We start from the raw sequence: 19,133 nt of genomic DNA, 5'->3' as shown, positions 1-19,133 counted from the left end.
CAAGGTCTTGGCCAAGTGAGTTCTCCGTCCAGTCTTGCAAGTTCTTGGTGGGGGGCCAGCAGAGGGAAGGGCAATGTCCTAGGAACTGCGCTGAGTGGCCCAGGCAGCCTGGGGTTGGAGCTCTTCCTTGGTGACACCCCCTGGGCTTGTCTTATCTTCTAGGTAGTCCACCCTCCCTACAGCAACATCAGATCCAGAGAAGGGGTGGAGGGAAAGGGGGTAGGTGGAGCCCTGCAAAGGTGAAGTTATGCTTAGCTACCACGCCCAGCAGGGCAGGTAACTTCATTTGGTGCCGTCTCCCTGCTGCAGTCCCCTGTGCTGACGCTGGCCCTGCTCCCAGCCTCCGTGGCGCCTCCGGACCCATGCAGCTGTTCAGGGTGCTGCGTCTCCTCTGGATGCTCAGGGCCTTCCTGGGGTCCACAGGTGAGGAGGCGCGGTGGGGGAGGGCTGCGGAGACCGTCCTGATGTCCCAGGACAGATTGTGTGTGTGTTTGCGGGGGGGACTCTGAGATCTAAGGAGCCAGAGGAGGAGTCCCTCAGAGCTCTCTGTGCGGCCAGAACCAAGGTGGGGAGTGGGGGGGGGAAGCTGGGTCCCAGGGGTGCTGCTCTCCCCCGGGACCGAGCAGGTTTGCAGGAGTCTGCGTGCGTCAGCTGGATGGGATAACCTCTTTCTGGAAGAGTGCTCTTCCCACTTGGACTCAGTTTTCGGAGCCCCCTTCGCCCTGTTGCTCCTGCTCCCCCAGCTCTGATGCTTCCTCCAGCCTGGATTCTCTCCCTTTGTGTGTGCCTGCTCAGTCGCTTCAGTGTTGTCTGCCTCTTGGCAACGCCATGGACTGTAGCCCGTTGGGCTTCTCTGCCCATGGGATTTCCCAGGCAAGAATACTGGAGTGGGTTGCCATTTTCTTCTCTAGGGGATCTTCCCAATGCAGGGATCGAACCCACGCCTCCTGTATCTCCTGCATTGCAGGCAGATTCTTTACCACTGAGTCCCTGGGGGAAGCCCCATTCCTCCCTTTACTTCCATCCATTCAGCCCTCCTGAGGGACCTGCATCTGCCCTAGGAACCCCTCCTTTCTCTGGGGCATCTCCACTTTTGGTCACGGTGGCCCCTCTTCCAGCTCTGCCCCTGACTCTCCTACCCCAACCCAGCCCACGTTTCTGGACACAGCTGTCCTTGGCAGGGTGGTGGGGGCAGATCCTGGTGGCTCCCAAAGGGTGATTCCGAGACCAGCTGGTATGGGGCCTATCCCTCTCCTTAGGAACCTTGGAATTCCTCTGCACGTCCCTTCCCCCTGCTCCTGCCCCAGGCTCTACTCCTGAGCCCCAATCCTAGGCCTTCCCAACACAGAGGTCCCCCCAGTCCACCCTCTCACTTATCTCCAGGGTCGGCTCTTGGCGACCAGGGCTCTGGGCCAGGAATCTTCAGAATCCCCTGCCTTACCTCCGAGACACCCCGGCAAAGCTGAGGAGTGAAATCCCAGCTCTCAAAGACGTGATGAGTCTAGTTGAGGACACTAACCCCAAGAGGACAGGAGGTCTGGGTGTTTCCTGCTTGTAACTGCTATGTCTGCTGGTCACCCTCAGCGTCATGAGATCTTTGGCCCTCACTCTTATCACCTACAAGGTGGGGTTGACAATATCTGCAGGGAGGGACTCGTGTTTGTAAACTAATTAATCCCTTGGCTTAAATAGAATAAATGATAGAAAATGTATCTGTGTTTGTTATCAACACTCAAGGCTGCGACTTAAAGTCTCAAGGACTCATGCCCGCCTGCTGAGGTGTCTCTTTCTGGAAGTTTCCTTTCTGTCCTGACCCTCAGCAGCGTGTGGTCCAGTCTCCATGCCCCTCAAACTCAATGAAGTCTGAGCTTCAGTCTGTTTTCCCCTTTGGTATTCTCTTTGAGATTGCTGCTCTCTGACCCCTCGTCTCCTGAATCCCATGATGTGTCTCCACCCCAGGTTTGGCTGGGTTCTCTGTCTCTCTCTCCAAAGAGGAGAGTCAGCCTAGACAGCAGTGGGTCACAGGGAGGGGCAGAGGTGGGCCAGAGGTAGTGGGGCACAGAACCAGAAGGGACGAGGACTCTGGGCAGCAGGAGAAGGTGAGAGGAGCAGAGTAAGGGGAACGTGGGTGTGTGAGGAGGAAGGGAGGGAGAGGCAATGGGAGGAGGTAGCACACTGAACCTGCGTGCTCAGCACCGCCATCCTGATACTGACCAGGGTTCTTGGGTTTCTCCAATCCATAGACATTGACAAGAGGCCAGAGCAAAATTTCAGGCAAGACTTTACTGGGGCCTCTGCTGCAGAAGGGGGAAGCGAGAATAAATAGCAGGTTCCCTTGCTTGCTATTGATAACTCCCTGAGGGGGGGGAGGCGAGCTTGTACCTTATGTGGGGTGATGGTACATGTGTGTCCAGGGGGTGGGCCGGAGGGGTGGTTTAGGTGTTTTGCCCACCGCTTAAGTGGCGTTGTGTGAAGGTGGCATGCGCAGGACCCTGCTCTTTGCTCCTGACTCCCTGCTTTTGCTTCTTTGTTCTGGGCTCTTTAAAAATGGCGCTTGAGTTTTTGATCTCTTTGTATCTTTTGTGCGTAATATTGCCCCAACTGCCAATGCATGCAGTTATTTTAATTCCATATAATAGTCCCATATGGGCTTCCCTGGTAGCTCAGACAGTAAAGAATCCACCTGCAATGTGGGAGACCTGGGTTTGATCCCTGGGTCAGGAAGATCCCCTGGAGGAGGACATGGCAACCCACTCCAGTATTCCCGCTTGGAGAATCCCATGGACGGAGGAGACTGGAGGGCTACAGTCCATGGGGTCCACAAAGAGTCAGACCCGACTGAGTGACTAAGCACAGAGTAGCGCAGTAGTCCCATATGGTTTCTTTTTTTCTTTTTTTTTTTTGGTCCCATATGGTTTCTCCGTATTTTGTTGCCCAGGGAGAGCTGTCTCTAGGTGAAATCATTGCAGCACTGAGGTGAAGGGTCCCTGGTCCCTGTCTGTCTCAGTCCCAAGGCTGGAAGACACGTGGGCAAAGGATTAAGGTTTCCTTCCCATCCCAATTCCCCTTGGTGAGGCTGCCCCGGGGAGCAGACAGATGTTGGCCTTTAGAACCTGGAAGGACCCCGGCCCCAAAGTGCTCTGCTGGGGGAATAACTGGTGGCACTTCCTACCTTCTGTGACACGTACCTGGAACCTGGGGAAGTGAGTAACCTATGCGGTGTTAAGGTGACAGGCCGACCCACCACTGAGGTCCTCTGTTCTACCGCCAATACAGGAACTTCAGCCACGGCCACATCCACCTCTAGTGAGCTCTGGCGCGCTGCTCTGAGGAATCCCACACACTCCAAAGGCACAGCAAAGTGGCCACTGAACAGCCCCCAAACTTCTCCCGTTCCTGATGTGAGGGAAAACATACCCAAGACTGTCAGCACCTCCCCCCACTCGAAATCCCTGTCTGAAACAGTGCTCAAATCACCCATCAGTTCCAACCCCTCAATAAGCCCCACGTCCAAGTTTGTCTTCAAGGTTGAAACCAGCCCCCCTACCATGATCGTCTATAAGGGCTCGACAGAGTGCATCAATCCGACGAACCTCATAATCACCACCACTTACCCCACCACCACCTGCGTGAGCCAGACCCAGGTGTCCTTCCCCAGCTCTCACACCATCACCCCTGGGACAGAGACACCACAGACAACCATCAGCAGTACTTTTCCCGTGTCAACGACCAAGAGAGTCAGCTCTGCCGTGACCCGTCTCCCCCCAGTCACCACTGCAGGGAAAACTCCCACAACCACGGCCCCACCCTCCTCCTCTGTAGCCACTGCAGAAATAGGCGAGACAAGGGACCCAACATCTCATGCTTCTTCCACCAAGAAAACCACATTTCTTACTACCACTGATGTTTCTACAGAATCTGTAAAGACAGAGATTACTTCTGCGGCCCCAGTCATATCCTCAGACACACCTACAAATACAGACAATTATCCGACAACCATTGCTCCCACTTCAGTGACCACCAATACCTTGACATCACCCATCAGTAAGCCTCAGTCTTCACCTGCTCTGACCACAGAACCAGTCCCGACTACAGCCTCAAACACTTCCCCTCTATCCACTCTGATAATAACGACCACCCAGGCTATGTCCACCCCTCCACTTCCCACTACTACTATGACCACGACCCCAACAGAAGTCACCACTCCCACCTCTATTTCAAACCCAGTCACCTCAGTTACGGCAACATTGCCAACCAACTCAATTACAGAAATAGATAAGACTGGGACTCCGAACATAGTAACACCCACATCAATAGCATCACAAAGAACCCCAGGTATCACATCTTCAACCAGCTTCTCTACAGGAAGGAAAACCATGCTAGCCACAACTGAATCCACGTCCAGGAGCACCACTGTCTCAGGGGCCTCCACCACCAACCTCAGCTCCACACTAGCTCTCTCTAGCACCTCACCTACAAGCACAGACACAAATATCATTTCATCTTTTGCCACTACCCAAGATAAAGACACAACCTTCAGTGTTGAAGCAACTTCAGCCACCTGGTTGAATACAACATCCATGTTCATGGGTGTCCACAGCACAGCCACTGCCTTCCCCTCTAGCAGCACTCCAGCGCCATCTCTAGGCACTTCTTCTGTGTCTACCAGTACTACCAGGACCGCTCGGGCAACGAGTGCGACCTCACCGGCCACCAGTACCAGTGCACTGCACACACCCACAGAGACTCCTCCCAGTGACACCTCGACAGAGTCTGTTATGACACAGGTGTCCTCCTCTCTGGCAGTCACATCCTCGGACACTCCCACCAGCACACTATATTCTCCCGCACCCACCACCTCGAATCCCATCGCCACCGGTACCCTCACCTTGTCTACGGGGACGCCTCACTCTTCACCTGCTCCCAGCACAGAGCCCACCTCTCCCTCGAACCCGAACACCAGCCCTCCGCCCACCAAGATGACCACTCTCCCTCCCACCCACACCACTGCCGGCACCTCGCCTCCCACAAGCACTCCCACTGGGTCCACCACCCAGGTTGCCACTCCCACGGACACCTCGTCCACCTCCATCACAACTGTGCCCACTACTTCTACCGAACAAACCACCAAGGGCTCTAATACTCATTCGGTAACCACATTCGTCCCAACAACATCACAAACCACCACAGCCCTCACCTCTTCAACCATCTACTCCACCAGCAACGCAGCCTCATCTCCATTCACATCATCCCTCCCAGCCGCCACCAGCCTGCAGACATCCACGACTGCACCTCCCTCCTCTGTCAGTACCGAAGCCCCTACCCTGACACCAGCCACCACGGAGTCCACACCCACGAGCACCACTGGCTCAGTGAGCTCCACAGGTGACCGCAGCTCCACACCTGTGCTCTCAAGCACCTCACCCACCACCACCAATAACATCCCATCTTCCGCCACCACCCATATGACAGACACAACCTTCAGTGTGGTCACAAACTCAGTCACCGTGCCTACTGAGACATCCACCTTCACTATCACCCACAGCACAGTGACTCCCTTCCCCTCTACCACCACTCAAGCTCCATCTCTAGGCACTTCTGCGTCTACCAGCACTACCAGGACAACTCAGGAAGACAGTACCACCTCACCAGCCACAAGCACCAGTGCCCTGCACACGACCACAGCGACTCCTCCCAGTGACACCTCCAGCCAGCCTGTCACCACGGAGGTGTCCTCTCCTCCATCAGTCACATCCTCGGCCACTCCCACCAGCACACTATATTCTCCCGCACCCACCACCTCGAATCCCATCGCCACCGGTACCCTCACCTTGTCTACGGGGACGCCTCACTCTTCACCTGCTCCCAGCACAGAGCCCACCTCTCCCTCGAACCCGAACACCAGCCCTCCGCCCACCAAGACGACCACTCTCCCTCCCACCCACACCACTGCCGGCACCTCGCCTCCCACAAGCACTCCCACTGGGTCCACCACCCAGGTCGCCACTCCCACGGACACCTCGTCCACCTCCATCACAACTGTGCCCACTACTTCTACCGAACAAACCACCAAGGGCTCTAATACTCATTCGGTAACCACATTCGTCCCAACAACATCACAAACCACCACAGCCCTCACCTCTTCAACCATCTACTCCACCAGCATCGCAGCCTCATCGCCATTCACATCATCCCTCCCAGCCGCCACCAGCCTGCAGACATCCACGACTGCACCTCCCTCCTCTGTCAGTACCGAAGCCCCTACCCTGACACCAGCCACCACGGAGTCCACACCCACGAGCACCACTGGCTCAGTGAGCTCCACAGGTGACCGCACCTCCACACCTGTGCTCTCAAGCACCTCACCCACCACCACCAATAACATCCCATCTTCCGCCACCACCCATATGACAGACACAACCTTCAGTGTGGTCACAAACTCAGTCACCGTGCCTACTGAGACATCCACCTTCACTATCACCCACAGCACAGTGACTCCCTTCCCCACTACCACCACTCAAGCTCCATCTCTAGGCACTTCTGCGTCTACCAGCACTAACCAAACAACTCAGGAAGACAGTACCACCTCACCGGCCACAAGCACCAGTGCCCTGCACACGACCACAGCGACTCCTCCCAGTGACACCTCCAGCCAGCCTGTCACCACGGAGGTGTCCTCTCCTCCATCAGTCACATCCTCGGCCACTCCCACCAGCACACTATATTCTCCCGCACCCACCACCTCGAATCCCATCGCCACCGGTACCCTCACCTTGTCTACGGGGACGCCTCACTCTTCACCTGCTCCCAGCACAGAGCCCACCTCTCCCTCGAACCCGAACACCAGCCCTCCGCCCACCAAGACGACCACTCTCCCTCCCACCCACACCACTGCCGGCACCTCGCCTCCCACAAGCACTCCCACTGGGTCCACCACCCAGGTCGCCACTCCCACGGACACCTCGTCCACCTCCATCACAACTGTGCCCACTACTTCTACCGAACAAACCACCAAGGGCTCTAATACTCATTCGGTAACCACATTCGTCCCAGCAACATCACAAACCACCACAGCCCTCACCTCTTCAACCATCTACTCCACCAGCAACGCAGCCTCATCTCCATTCACATCATCCCTCCCAGCCGCCACCAGCCTGCAGACATCCACGACTGCACCTCCCTCCTCTGTCAGTACCGAAGCCCCTACCCTGACACCAGCCACCACGGAGTCCACACCCACGAGCACCACTGGCTCAGTGAGCTCCACAGGTGACCGCACCTCCACACCTGTGCTCTCAAGCACCTCACCCACCACCACCAATAACATCCCATCTTCCGCCACCACCCATATGACAGACACAACCTTCAGTGTGGTCACAAACTCAGTCACCGTGCCTACTGAGACATCCACCTTCACTATCACCCACAGCACAGTGACTCCCTTCCCCTCTACCACCACTCAAGCTCCATCTCCAGGCACTTCTGCGTCTACCAGCACTACCAGGACAACTCAGGAAGACAGTACCACCTCACCGGCCACAAGCACCAGTGCCCTGCACACGACCACAGCGACTCCTCCCAGTGACACCTCCAGCCAGCCTGTCACCACGGAGGTGTCCTCTCCTCCATCAGTCACATCCTCGGCCACTCCCACCAGCACACTATATTCTCCCGCACCCACCACCTCGAATCCCATCGCCACCGGTACCCTCTCCTTGTCTACGGGGACGCCTCACACATCTTCACCTGCTCCCAGCACAGAGCCCACCTCTCCCTCGAACCCGAACACCAGCCCTCCGCCCACCAGGACGACCTCACTCCCCACCACCCACGCCACTGCCGGCACCTCGCCTCCCACAAGCACTCCCACTGGGTCCACCACCCAGGTCGCCACTCCCACGGACACCTCGTCCACCTCCATCACAACTGTGCCCACTACTTCTACCGAACAAACCACCAAGGGCTCTAATACTCATTCGGTAACCACATTCGTCCCAGCAACATCACAAACCACCACAGCCCTCACCTCTTCAACCATCTACTCCACCAGCAACGCAGCCTCATCTCCATTCACATCATCCCTCCCAGCCGCCACCAGCCTGCAGACATCCACGACTGCACCTCCCTCCTCTGTCAGTACCGAAGCCCCTACCCTGACACCAGCCACCACGGAGTCCACACCCACGAGCACCACTGGCTCAGTGAGCTCCACAGGTGACCGCACCTCCACACCTGTGCTCTCAAGCACCTCACCCACCACCACCAATAACATCCCATCTTCCGCCACCACCCATATGACAGACACAACCTTCAGTGTGGTCACAAACTCAGTCACCGTGCCTACTGAGACATCCACCTTCACTATCACCCACAGCACAGTGACTCCCTTCCCCTCTACCACCACTCAAGCTCCATCTCTAGGCACTTCTGCGTCTACCAGCACTACCAGGACAACTCAGGAAGACAGTACCACCTCACCGGCCACAAGCACCAGTGCCCTGCACACGACCACAGCGACTCCTCCCAGTGACACCTCCAGCCAGCCTGTCACCACGGAGGTGTCCTCTCCTCCATCAGTCACATCCTCGGCCACTCCCACCAGCACACTATATTCTCCCGCACCCACCACCTCGAATCCCATCGCCACCGGTTCCCTCACCTTGTCTACGGGGATGCCTCACTCTTCACCTGCTCCCAGCACAGAGCCCACCTCTCCCTCGAACCCGAACACCAGCCCTCCGCCCACCAAGACGACCACTCTCCCTCCCACCCACACCACTGCCGGCACCTCGCCTCCCACAAGCACTCCCACTGGGTCCACCACCCAGGTCGCCACTCCCACGGACACCTCGTCCACCTCCATCACAACTGTGCCCACTACTTCTACCGAACAAACCACCAAGGGCTCTAATACTCATTCGGTAACCACATTCGTCCCAGCAACATCACAAACCACCACAGCCCTCACCTCTTCAACCATCTACTCCACCAGCAACGCAGCCTCATCTCCATTCACATCATCCCTCCCAGCCGCCACCAGCCTGCAGACATCCACGACTGCACCTCCCTCCTCTGTCAGTACCGAAGCCCCTACCCTGACACCAGCCACCACGGAGTCCACACCCACGAGCACCACTGGCTCAGTGAGCTCCACAGGTGACCGCTGCTCCACACCTGTGCTCTCAAGCACCTCACCCACCACCACCAATAACATCCCATCTTCCGCCACCACCCATATGACAGACACAACCTTCAGTGTGGTCACAAACTCAGTCACCGTGCCTACTGAGACATCCACCTTCACTATCACCCACAGCACAGTGACTCCCTTCCTCTCTACCACCACTCAAGCTCCATCTCTAGGCACTTCTGCGTCTACCAGCAGTAGCCAAACAACTCAGGAAGACAGTACCACCTCACCGGCCACAAGCACCAGTGCCCTGCACACGACCACAGCGACTCCTCCCAGTGACACCTCCAGCCAGCCTGTCACCACGGAGGTGTCCTCTCCTCCATCAGTCACATCCTCGGCCACTCCCACCAGCACACTATATTCTCCCGCACCCACCACCTCGAATCCCATCGCCACCGGTTCCCTCACCTTGTCTACGGGGACGCCTCACACATCTTCACCTGCTCCCAGCACAGAGCCCACCTCTCCCTCGAACCCGAACACCAGCCCTCCGCCCACCAAGACGACCACTCTCCCTCCCACCCACACCACTGCCGGCACCTCGCCTCCCACAAGCACTCCCACTGGGTCCACCACCCAGGTCGCCACTCCCACGGACACCTCGTCCACCTCCATCACAACTGTGCCCACTACTTCTACCGAACAAACCACCAAGGGCTCTAATACTCATTCGGTAACCACATTCGTCCCAGCAACATCACAAACCACCACAGCCCTCACCTCTTCAACCATCTACTCCACCAGCAACGCAGCCTCATCTCCATTCACATCATCCCTCCCAGCCGCCACCAGCCTGCAGACATCCACGACTGCACCTCCCTCCTCTGTCAGTACCGAAGCCCCTACCCTGACACCAGCCACCACGGAGTCCACACCCACGAGCACCACTGGCTCAGTGAGCTCCACAGGTGACCGCAGCTCCACACCTGTGCTCTCAAGCACCTCACCCACCACCACCAATAACATCCCATCTTCCGCCACCACCCATATGACAGACACAACCTTCAGTGTGGTCACAAACTCAGTCACCGTGCCTACTGAGACATCCACCTTCACTATCACCCACAGCACAGTGACTCCCTTCCCCTCTACCACCACTCAAGCTCCATCTCCAGGCACTTCTGCGTCTACCAGCACTACCAGGACAACTCAGGAAGACAGTACCACCTCACCGGCCACAAGCACCAGTGCCCTGCACACGACCACAGCGACTCCTCCCAGTGACACCTCCAGCCAGCCTGTCACCACGGAGGTGTCCTCTCCTCCATCAGTCACATCCTCGGCCACTCCCACCAGCACACTATATTCTCCCGCACCCACCACCTCGAATCCCATCGCCACCGGTACCCTCTCCTTGTCTACGGGGACGCCTCACACATCTTCACCTGCTCCCAGCACAGAGCCCACCTCTCCCTCGAACCCGAACACCAGCCCTCCGCCCACCAGGACGACCTCACTCCCCACCACCCACGCCACTGCCGGCACCTCGCCTCCCACAAGCACTCCCACTGGGTCCACCACCCAGGTCGCCACTCCCACGGACACCTCGTCCACCTCCATCACAACTGTGCCCACTACTTCTACCGAACAAACCACCAAGGGCTCTAATACTCATTCGGTAACCACATTCGTCCCAACAACATCACAAACCACCACAGCCCTCACCTCTTCAACCATCTACTCCACCAGCAACGCAGCCTCATCTCCATTCACATCATCCCTCCCAGCCGCCACCAGCCTGCAGACATCCACGACTGCACCTCCCTCCTCTGTCAGTACCGAAGCCCCTACCCTGACACCAGCCACCACGGAGTCCACACCCACGAGCACCACTGGCTCAGTGAGCTCCACAGGTGACCGCACCTCCACACCTGTGCTCTCAAGCACCTCACCCACCACCACCAATAGCATCCCATCTTCCGCCACCACCCATATGACAGACACAACCTTCAGTGTGGTCACAAACTCAGTCACCGTGCCTACTGAGACATCCACCTTCACTATCACCCACAGCACAGTGACTCCCTTCCCCTCTACCACCACTCAAGCTCCATCTCTAGGCACTTCTGCGTCTACCAGCACTAGCCAAACAACTCAGGAAGACAGTACCACCTCACCGGCCACAAGCACCAGTGCCCTGCACACGACCACAGCGACTCCTCCCAGTGACACCTCCAGCCAGCCTGTCACCACGGAGGTGTCCTCTCCTCCATCAGTCACATCCTCGGCCACTCCCACCAGCACACTATATTCTGCCTCACCCACCACCTCGACTCCCATCACTACCAGAACCTTGACTTCGTCCATGAGTGTGCCCTCATCCCTTCCTAGCACAACCACAGAGCCCACCTCCAGTTCCACCGGAATCACGAGGCCTGCATCCAGCTTCCCCACTCCCTACCCCACTTCCGTCCCGTCACCTCCCACCAGTACTTCCACCAGGCCCACGACAGAAACCACCACTCCCATGGACACTGTAGCACCCACCTCGACCACAGCCCCTCTGCCCTTGCCCTCCAGTGCAGAAACCACCCCGGCTGCCAGCACACACTTGGTGACCACGCTTACCCCCACAACAGTGCAAACCACTTCGATCCTCACCTCTTCAACCACCGACTCCACCGGGAGCTCGGCCACCACTGCAGTCACTGCATCCCTTCCTGGCTCCACCATCCTGCAGACATCCACGACTGCACCTCCCTCCTCTGTCAGTACAGAAGCCCCTACCCCAACACTAGCCACCAGTGAGTCCACATCCGCAAATCCCATTGGTTCCTCAACCTTCACACCCGACCTCAGCTCCACACTTGCACCATCTAGCCCCTCGCCCACTAGCACAAATATCATATCTTCTTCCTCCACCACCCATAATACAGACACAGTCTCTAATATTGTCACAACCTTGGCCAGTAGGCCTAGTGACACATCCGTGTTCCCTTCCACCCAAAGTACAGCAAGTGCCTTCCTCTCTACCAGCATTCCAGCTACATCTTTAGGCCTTTCTCTCATGCCTACCAGCAGTACCAAGACCTCTCAGGCAGACAGTACCACCTCATCTGCCTTGAGCACATCTAGTTCAATGCAGGAAACAGCTGAAACCACATTGGCACCCACCACCACTGATATAGATACGTATCAGTCTAGTTCCATGGGACTGTCCTCCACTGCAGCTTCTACACAGACAGCCAAGACGAGGGACACAACCCTGCTTGCTTCATCTGCTTTGAGAACCACAGCTACTCCTATCAGTACCGTTTCTGTAGGGTCTCTAACAACAGATATTCCTTCTATTTCTCCCATCACATCCTCAGCCACTCAAACAAGTACAGTCCATTTTCAGACATCTCCAGTCTCTACGCCAGTGACCAGTGGTACCTTGACAGCACCCAGCTCGCCTGTATCATTTCCATCTTTCACAACCACAGAACCAGTACCCACTGAAACCACAGCCCCCACCCCTCTGTTTACCCTACCCACGATCCCTGCCGCCCAGTCCACGTCCACCCCTCCATCTCCGACGGGGACGTTTACCACAACCAGGACTGAGGTCACCACTCCCACGCATACGTCTCCCCATGCCACCTTGATCACAGCATCCTCTCGCACTCCCTCCACCCCAGAAGCTGCCAAGACTGGGACCACACAGATGGCAACAGCACCCGCCTCCATAACAGCTCTCAGTACTTCAGGCGTCTCTCCCTCTTCAGCTTTCCCAATATTGAGTACCTCTACTAATGCAATAAGTACCCCTTTCGGTACCATCATCTCCTCTTCAATACCTGCAATAACAATATCATCTCTGTCTTCTACTGGCCCAAGTTCAGGGGTCTCCCCGACAAGCAGCTCTTTTTCTACCTCCTCTCAGATGTCCAGCACAGAAAACACAGGCCCTTCTGTCACTACCTTTCCTACTTTTTCATCGACTGAAACAACCAGAACTTCCCCGACCGTGACTTCCCTAACAACCTCTCCTACCCGAACGACCACCGTGTTGACTCTGTCTTCCACCACCCCGTGTCCAGAGTCCGTATCAGTTACAATAGTGTCTGCCTCTCCCACGACACCATGTATTGAAGTGGGTCCAAATCCTGAAGTTACCTCGATGCCCACTGTCCCGTTATCAGTTTTCACCTCTACTACTGAGATGGCCACCTCTCCCAATCCCACAACCATGACAACTCTGTTCCCTGTAAAACCGGACACTTCTACTTCCATTCTGGACACTCACCCCACCAACCAGACTGCTGCTCCTAGTTCTATCAGCCCTGGGACCACTCCCATTAGCACGGTTTTCCCGAGCACACAAAGATCCACCACTGGGACCTGGATCAGCACCAACTTTGTAACTACCCCACACGTAACGGGCTTCACAAGCCTCCCACTGACCACGAAACCAAGTAGCAGCTCTTCATCTTCCATGGTGACTACAAGCAAGTTGACAACCCCCAGCCCACCCATCAGCAGTGCTTCAGGGATACCAGCGGGCACCACCACGATGCTCTCCACCGTTACGTCATCCAGGACAACTTCAACCACAACCCAGACGACCACACAGTCCAGGGAGACCACCACCCCAGGTCTGGACCACCTGCTTCCTTGTTACCTCTCCTCCCTCTCCTGCTAAATTCCCATGACCAAGGACAGTCCTGGCCTGAACTTCCCCTTTTTGCTTGCTACCCAGGCTCTTGTGACAATGGTGGCACCTGGACGCAGGGCCGCTGCTCCTGCCCTAGCACCTTCTATGGCCCCAAATGCGAGTTTGCTGTGGAAGAGTTAAATATGGGTGAGTTGATCTCTGCACCTTCTCTCAGGAGGTGCCACCACCTCAAATGGGCCCAGTCATTTTGCCAAATCTCTTCTGCTTTCTCCCTTGTGCTCTCCTCAACCCCAGACCATGACTACTCTCCACCCTTACCTCTAGGAGGTCCCTGGGGTCACTCTCTTTTCTGACATCTCCTCCCAGTTTGTGTTGCTTGGAGTTGTATTAGGTTCTAATTTCTCCTGTAGCAAATTACCACAAACTTAGCAGATGAACAATACAAATTTATTATTTTGTTATTCTGTTGATTAGAAGCCTGATATGAGTCTTGAAGGGCTAAAATTAAGGTGTTGCCTAGGACTGGTTCTTTCTGGTGGCCCTAGGGGAGAATCCATTCCTTTGCCCTTTCCCAGACTTGAGAGCTGCCCATCTTATTTGTCACAAGGCCCCCTGGCTCCCTTTGATGCCAGCAGCATTACATGTCTGTTCCTTATTTCCATACTTACATCATTCTTTGAGTGATTCTGACCTTTCTGCCTCCCTCCTCCTCTCTCTATGTACCTTATGATTATACTAGGCCCACTGGATATACCTTGTTAATTTTCCAATATTAAATCAGCAGATCAGTACTCTTAGCTCTATCTGCCACTTTGATTGCTCCCTGTCATGTAGCGTAACATATTCCCAGGTTTTGGGGACTAGACATAGGCACCTTTGTTATTTTGCTTCACACTGGGAGAGCTGAGAGACTACAGAACTGACTGCTGGACACCCCGACTTCCAGTGTTTCTCACATCTTGGAACAACACCTTCCAGAATTCCTACCTCTCTTTCTCCTGCAATTCAGTCAGTCCTCAGGGAACATGGAGAGGGTCCGTGGGAGCAGCTTCTGGGTTAGGGTGGTGGTAGTGATGTTGGACAGGAAGAGATCATGAAATGACCAGAGCAAGTCATGTTGTGCAGACAAAGTGGACGCTGAAGTGGGCATGGAGGTATCTGTCAACCAGGAGTTCTCCCCGGACCTCAATGACAACAGTTCTCAGGTCTACAAGGATTTCACGAAAGCCTTCCAGGATCAGGTGAGGAGGAAGGGGGCAAAATTCAGGGGTATGCCCTTGGAGTGTAGCTTGGGCCCAGGGGTGCCCTCTGGTTGGAGGTTCAGACAGGATCCTTGGCATTTCAGATAAAGAAGATTTACCAAAACGTGCAGGGATTCAAGGAGGTGCAGATCCTTTCTCTGAGGTAGGACCCCTTTCCGGGGCTGTGGAGGCAGTGTCAAGTGTGTGTGGTGGTGGGTGGGGAGCACAAAGAAGGGCCAAAGAAGCCATCCCTTGCTTTCGGAATCATTCAATGTCATAAAGAGAGGGATGGACGGAGGAAGCAAGAAAACTATTCCATGAGGGGTGTTTGGGGATCACTTTCAGCATTCATTCCTCTGTAGGAGGGATGTCTCCCTCTCTTGAAGCAGCTGGATGCAGGGAGGTGGTGCCTGAGGCCTGGTGCCTGGTGTCGGGACCATGGCTGGTCTCTCTGGTTGGCAACTGGTCTAGTGGACGGGTCAGCAAGAGGGAGGCAGAGAGCCCAGAAGGGCCTGGTTTGATTACGGCTTGAGGGAACACAAAGAGAATGTCAATCATTCCTTGTTCCACCTACCCAGGCTGCCCAAGGCAGAAGCTAGTAGCCCCTTCTGGACATAATCAGTCTGGAATCCCATCTCATTGCCTCTGCCCCTTCCTGCCAACACTCGCATAGCTGTGGCTGGTCTGGAAATGCCCTTCTACAGTTGTATGGTGGCTTGGGCCTGGGCACCTTTTAAGCCTCTCTGCACCCCACCCCCGCCCCCAGGAATGGCAGCATCGTGGTGGAATATCTAGTCCTGCTGGAATTACCCTTCAGCCTCCAGCTGGAGGAGGAGTATGAGAAGGTGAAGGTGGCCTTGAAGGAGGAGCTCCAGAATGTCAGCCAGGATGGGAACAGCTGCCAGAATGACCAGGGTGAACAGAGGCTGGGGGCCTGGGGCTGGAGGGAGGGGTCAGGGTCACAGCCACCATCCCAGCCTGCTCCAATACCCACAGGGGTCTTCGGGGGGCAGGTGTCAGCCATGTGGTACCTCAGGCAGGACAGGAGAAGAGAGACAGGTCCACAGAAAGCCGGGTCAAGGGTGAGCCTAAGGAAGGGTTGTCAGAGCCTAGGAGCTGCGGGAGAGAGAGCTGCTCAAGGTCTCCTGGGTGGCTGAGGACCCCTGGCTGTTCAGGGGACATGAGGGAGGCCCAAGGAGCCTTCCTTCATGGCCCATCCAAACCTCCCCCGTACTGACAGAGCGCTCTCTGTCCCTTCCTGTGCCTCCCCCGATTCCACCCGTGCCTGTGGCCCCCCAGTCCTGTGTTTCAAGCCTGACTCCATCAAGGTGAACAACAACACCAGGACAGAGCTGTCTTCTGAAGGTGAGAGGTGGGGCAAGGGGCTGAGTGGCCCCAGGTGGCCGGGACCCATCTGTCCATTGAAATTCCCAGGGAGGAGGGGAGACCTTTTGGGGAGGCAGGTGATACTGACCTGGCAGGGCTGCCTCTCAGGTCCATGTTAGTAGCTTCCATGTGGGGAAGGATCACCAGAGAAGGTGAGGAGAGTGTGAGGAGCCTCCCTGCACTCATCTAATTCCACGGTCTACCCGCTGACACGCCACCTGCAGAAATGCAGTCCTCTATCCATTTTGAGAATTACCATAGCCAGGCCCCAGAGTAGAATGGATGAGGTCTTTACGTCTGCAATCCCCTACCTACCCCCCAGCCATCTGTCGCCGCGCTGCTCCCAAAGATTTTGAGGATTTCTACTTCCCTTTCCTGGAGGAGAACCAGCTCCGCTGTGTCACCAACTGCACAGCAGGTGTGGAAGGCGCCATTGACTGCCATCAGGGCCAATGCGTTGTGCAGAGCAGTGGTCCTTCTTGCCGGTGAGGCCCCGCCCACAGCCAGCTAGGCCAATCCCTGACCCCTAACCGTCGACCATTCCAGAGGCCCCGCCCACTTGCCCAGGATGGAGCCCCGCCCACCTGCCAGGAACAGGATGGTCCAGGGGCGCGATGGACCAGACCTGGGAGGTGGTGAGGTGGTGTTGACCTGGGACCCCCTCCTCCAGCTGCTTCTCTACGGACATGCACTGGTTCTTGGGCCCGCGCTGCGAGGTGGCCATCTCCTGGAAGGCGCTGGTCGGGGGTCTGGCGGGAGCCGGGGCCCTGCTTCTGCTGCTGCTGGTGGTGGCGCTGAGCGTGTTCATCATGCGCTCCCGGAGGAGGGATAGGCAAGGCCGAGGCAGGTGAGTGAGCTGCAGATGGATGGGTGAGACGAAAGGCATCCCGGACCAGGTTACCGTACCCTGACGACGCGGCGCCCTTCTGACAGGTCCGGGGACGACAGGAAGTGGTTTGAGACCTGGGATGCGAACACTGAGGGGACTTTTTCTAACTCAGGCTTCGAAGATGACAGTGAGTCTTGACTCCTGGCGGAAGTGGGGGCTGCTGCCCAGGGCCATTTCCTCCCGGGGAGACTAGAGAACTTCTCTTGTCCAAGACAGGAGTTTACCTCCTGCCCTTGCTGCTTCCATGCACCCCCTCTAAGGCCCAGGTCCTGCACAGGCCCTCCCTGCAGGGCAGCCCCAGGGGCACGGAAGCCCCCTGAGGCCCTGCCTTCCTCACTTTCCTTCCCTCCCCCTTTTACTCCCACCTCTTCCTCTTCCTCCCCCTGTTCTCTTTCCTCTCTCTCTCTAGCTAACGAAGAAAACTTCCCTGTGGCCTTGAACACCGTGGACACCAATGTCAGGGTGAGGAGTCGGGATGGGTTGATGGTAAGGAGCTGTCACAGGTCCAGCTCCTGATGCCCCTCTCCCAGGGCAGGGGGCTGGCTGGGACAGGAGGCAGTGACCTCCTAGCCAGGCCCCTGCAGTGTGGTTCCCTGTTCTCACTCCCCATCTTGTGAATTCTGTGGCAGGTGCATATTCACAGACCTGAGGTGGTCTCATCCTCACTGTAAGCCCCACTGCCCTCTCCACCTGCCCGGACAGCGGAGAGAACCATCTGCACTGCTTTTGGAGAGATGGGCGCGGGCTCGTGCGGCTCAGTCTCCTGGTTTCCTGGGGCATAACGGACCTCCGCCTACCCTCATCCTTCCCCCATCTTGGGTGAAACCCACCTGGAGACCCAGTTCAAATCCACGTTCTTCCACTGTGGGACGTTGGGCAAGTCAGTAACTTCTCTGAACTTCGGTTTTGTCACCTGCAAAATGCAAGTGGCCCACTGCTCCTGATACCTCCTGTTGGTTATAGTGAAACCAGATGTCTTGGGTCCGACCTCTGTCCTGATGCACCTTCCTGTGTCGGCCTTCATGCTCATATGGCTTCACTCACATCCCCAGTCCCCATGTCCTTCCCTGAGGCTCAGGCCTCTGCCTCTCCTTTTCCTGTGTGCATCCCTACTGCCAGCCAGGTCCTCCCCACCCCCCCCCCGCCCCCGCCCCCGCCGCCCCCCTCCCCCGTACCTGTAAGCAGCCTGCAGCCTGTCCCAGCCTCCTCCCCTGTCCTTCCGTAACTCCCTGCTGCGCCCCTCCACCACTTCTTAACCCTCTCCCCTCTGAACCCACTTCTTCTTAAGTCCCTCCTCCCCCACACTCCCGCCCTGTGTCTCCCTGTTTCCATACTTTCCCCTTCCTCATCGTTTTACCCTCAACCCTAAATCCCCCTGCCCCCCACATCTGCATGCCCCACTCCTAAATCCTCCCATCTCCCCACCCTCCCTCCCTAAGTAGGTACAGATGCCCCCTGCATCTTAGGACCCCCAACTGGGGTTCCCTAGACCAGGTCCCCCATTCTGAGTCCCCATCCTTCCTGTCACCCCTAAGGGCCCTGGATCCCGGTGGGTGGGGGGTGGCAGGTAGGTTCCCAGGTCCCTGAAGATGAGGGGAAGAGGGGCCCTGAGGTGGGAAAGCTCCCTCTGCCCCTCTTCCCCATTCCCCTAACTCTCCCTCCTCTCCCGTAGTGCCCCCCACTTCCTACCCCTCCCCCATCTCCCCTCCCCCTTCCTCTCCCTGGCTCACCCCCATCTCTGCTGTAACCTGTGAAGCCAGGAGCCCGGCCTCCTTTGCAGGAAGACCTCACCTGGGGACAGGATGTCTGCAAGTCTCCAGTTCAACC

The 19,133-nt window shown here is 56.7% G+C and overlaps 2 protein-coding genes across 2 annotated transcripts in view; both read left to right on the top strand.

The window, feature by feature from the left end:
- The window catches only part of LOC138428883 (mucin-12-like), a 57,366-nt gene that overhangs the window by 6,799 nt on the left and 31,434 nt on the right, over positions 1–19,133 (top strand). Inside the window, exons 2-3 of the mRNA XM_069569810.1 lie at positions 163–219; positions 310–423. Of these exons, the coding sequence (XP_069425911.1) occupies positions 163–219; positions 310–423 (171 nt within the window). The remainder of the gene's footprint in view (positions 1–162; positions 220–309; positions 424–19,133) is intronic.
- LOC138429682 (mucin-3A-like) lies at positions 6,189–18,437 on the top strand. Its single transcript, XM_069571432.2, has 10 exons — positions 6,189–13,770; positions 13,875–13,976; positions 14,916–15,031; positions 15,136–15,194; positions 15,798–15,946; positions 16,331–16,396; positions 16,740–16,902; positions 17,088–17,264; positions 17,351–17,433; positions 17,716–18,437. Exons 1-10 carry the CDS (start codon positions 6,408–6,410, stop codon positions 17,820–17,822), a joined length of 8,385 nt encoding a protein of 2,794 aa, XP_069427533.2. The 5' UTR covers positions 6,189–6,407; the 3' UTR covers positions 17,823–18,437.

The sequence above is a fragment of the Ovis canadensis genome, chromosome 24 (genome assembly GCF_042477335.2).
Source record: "Ovis canadensis isolate MfBH-ARS-UI-01 breed Bighorn chromosome 24, ARS-UI_OviCan_v2, whole genome shotgun sequence".
Classification (NCBI taxonomy): domain Eukaryota; kingdom Metazoa; phylum Chordata; class Mammalia; order Artiodactyla; family Bovidae; genus Ovis; species Ovis canadensis.
Note: the sequence above shows the minus strand (reverse complement) of the source record. Positions and strands in the feature narration are given on the sequence as shown.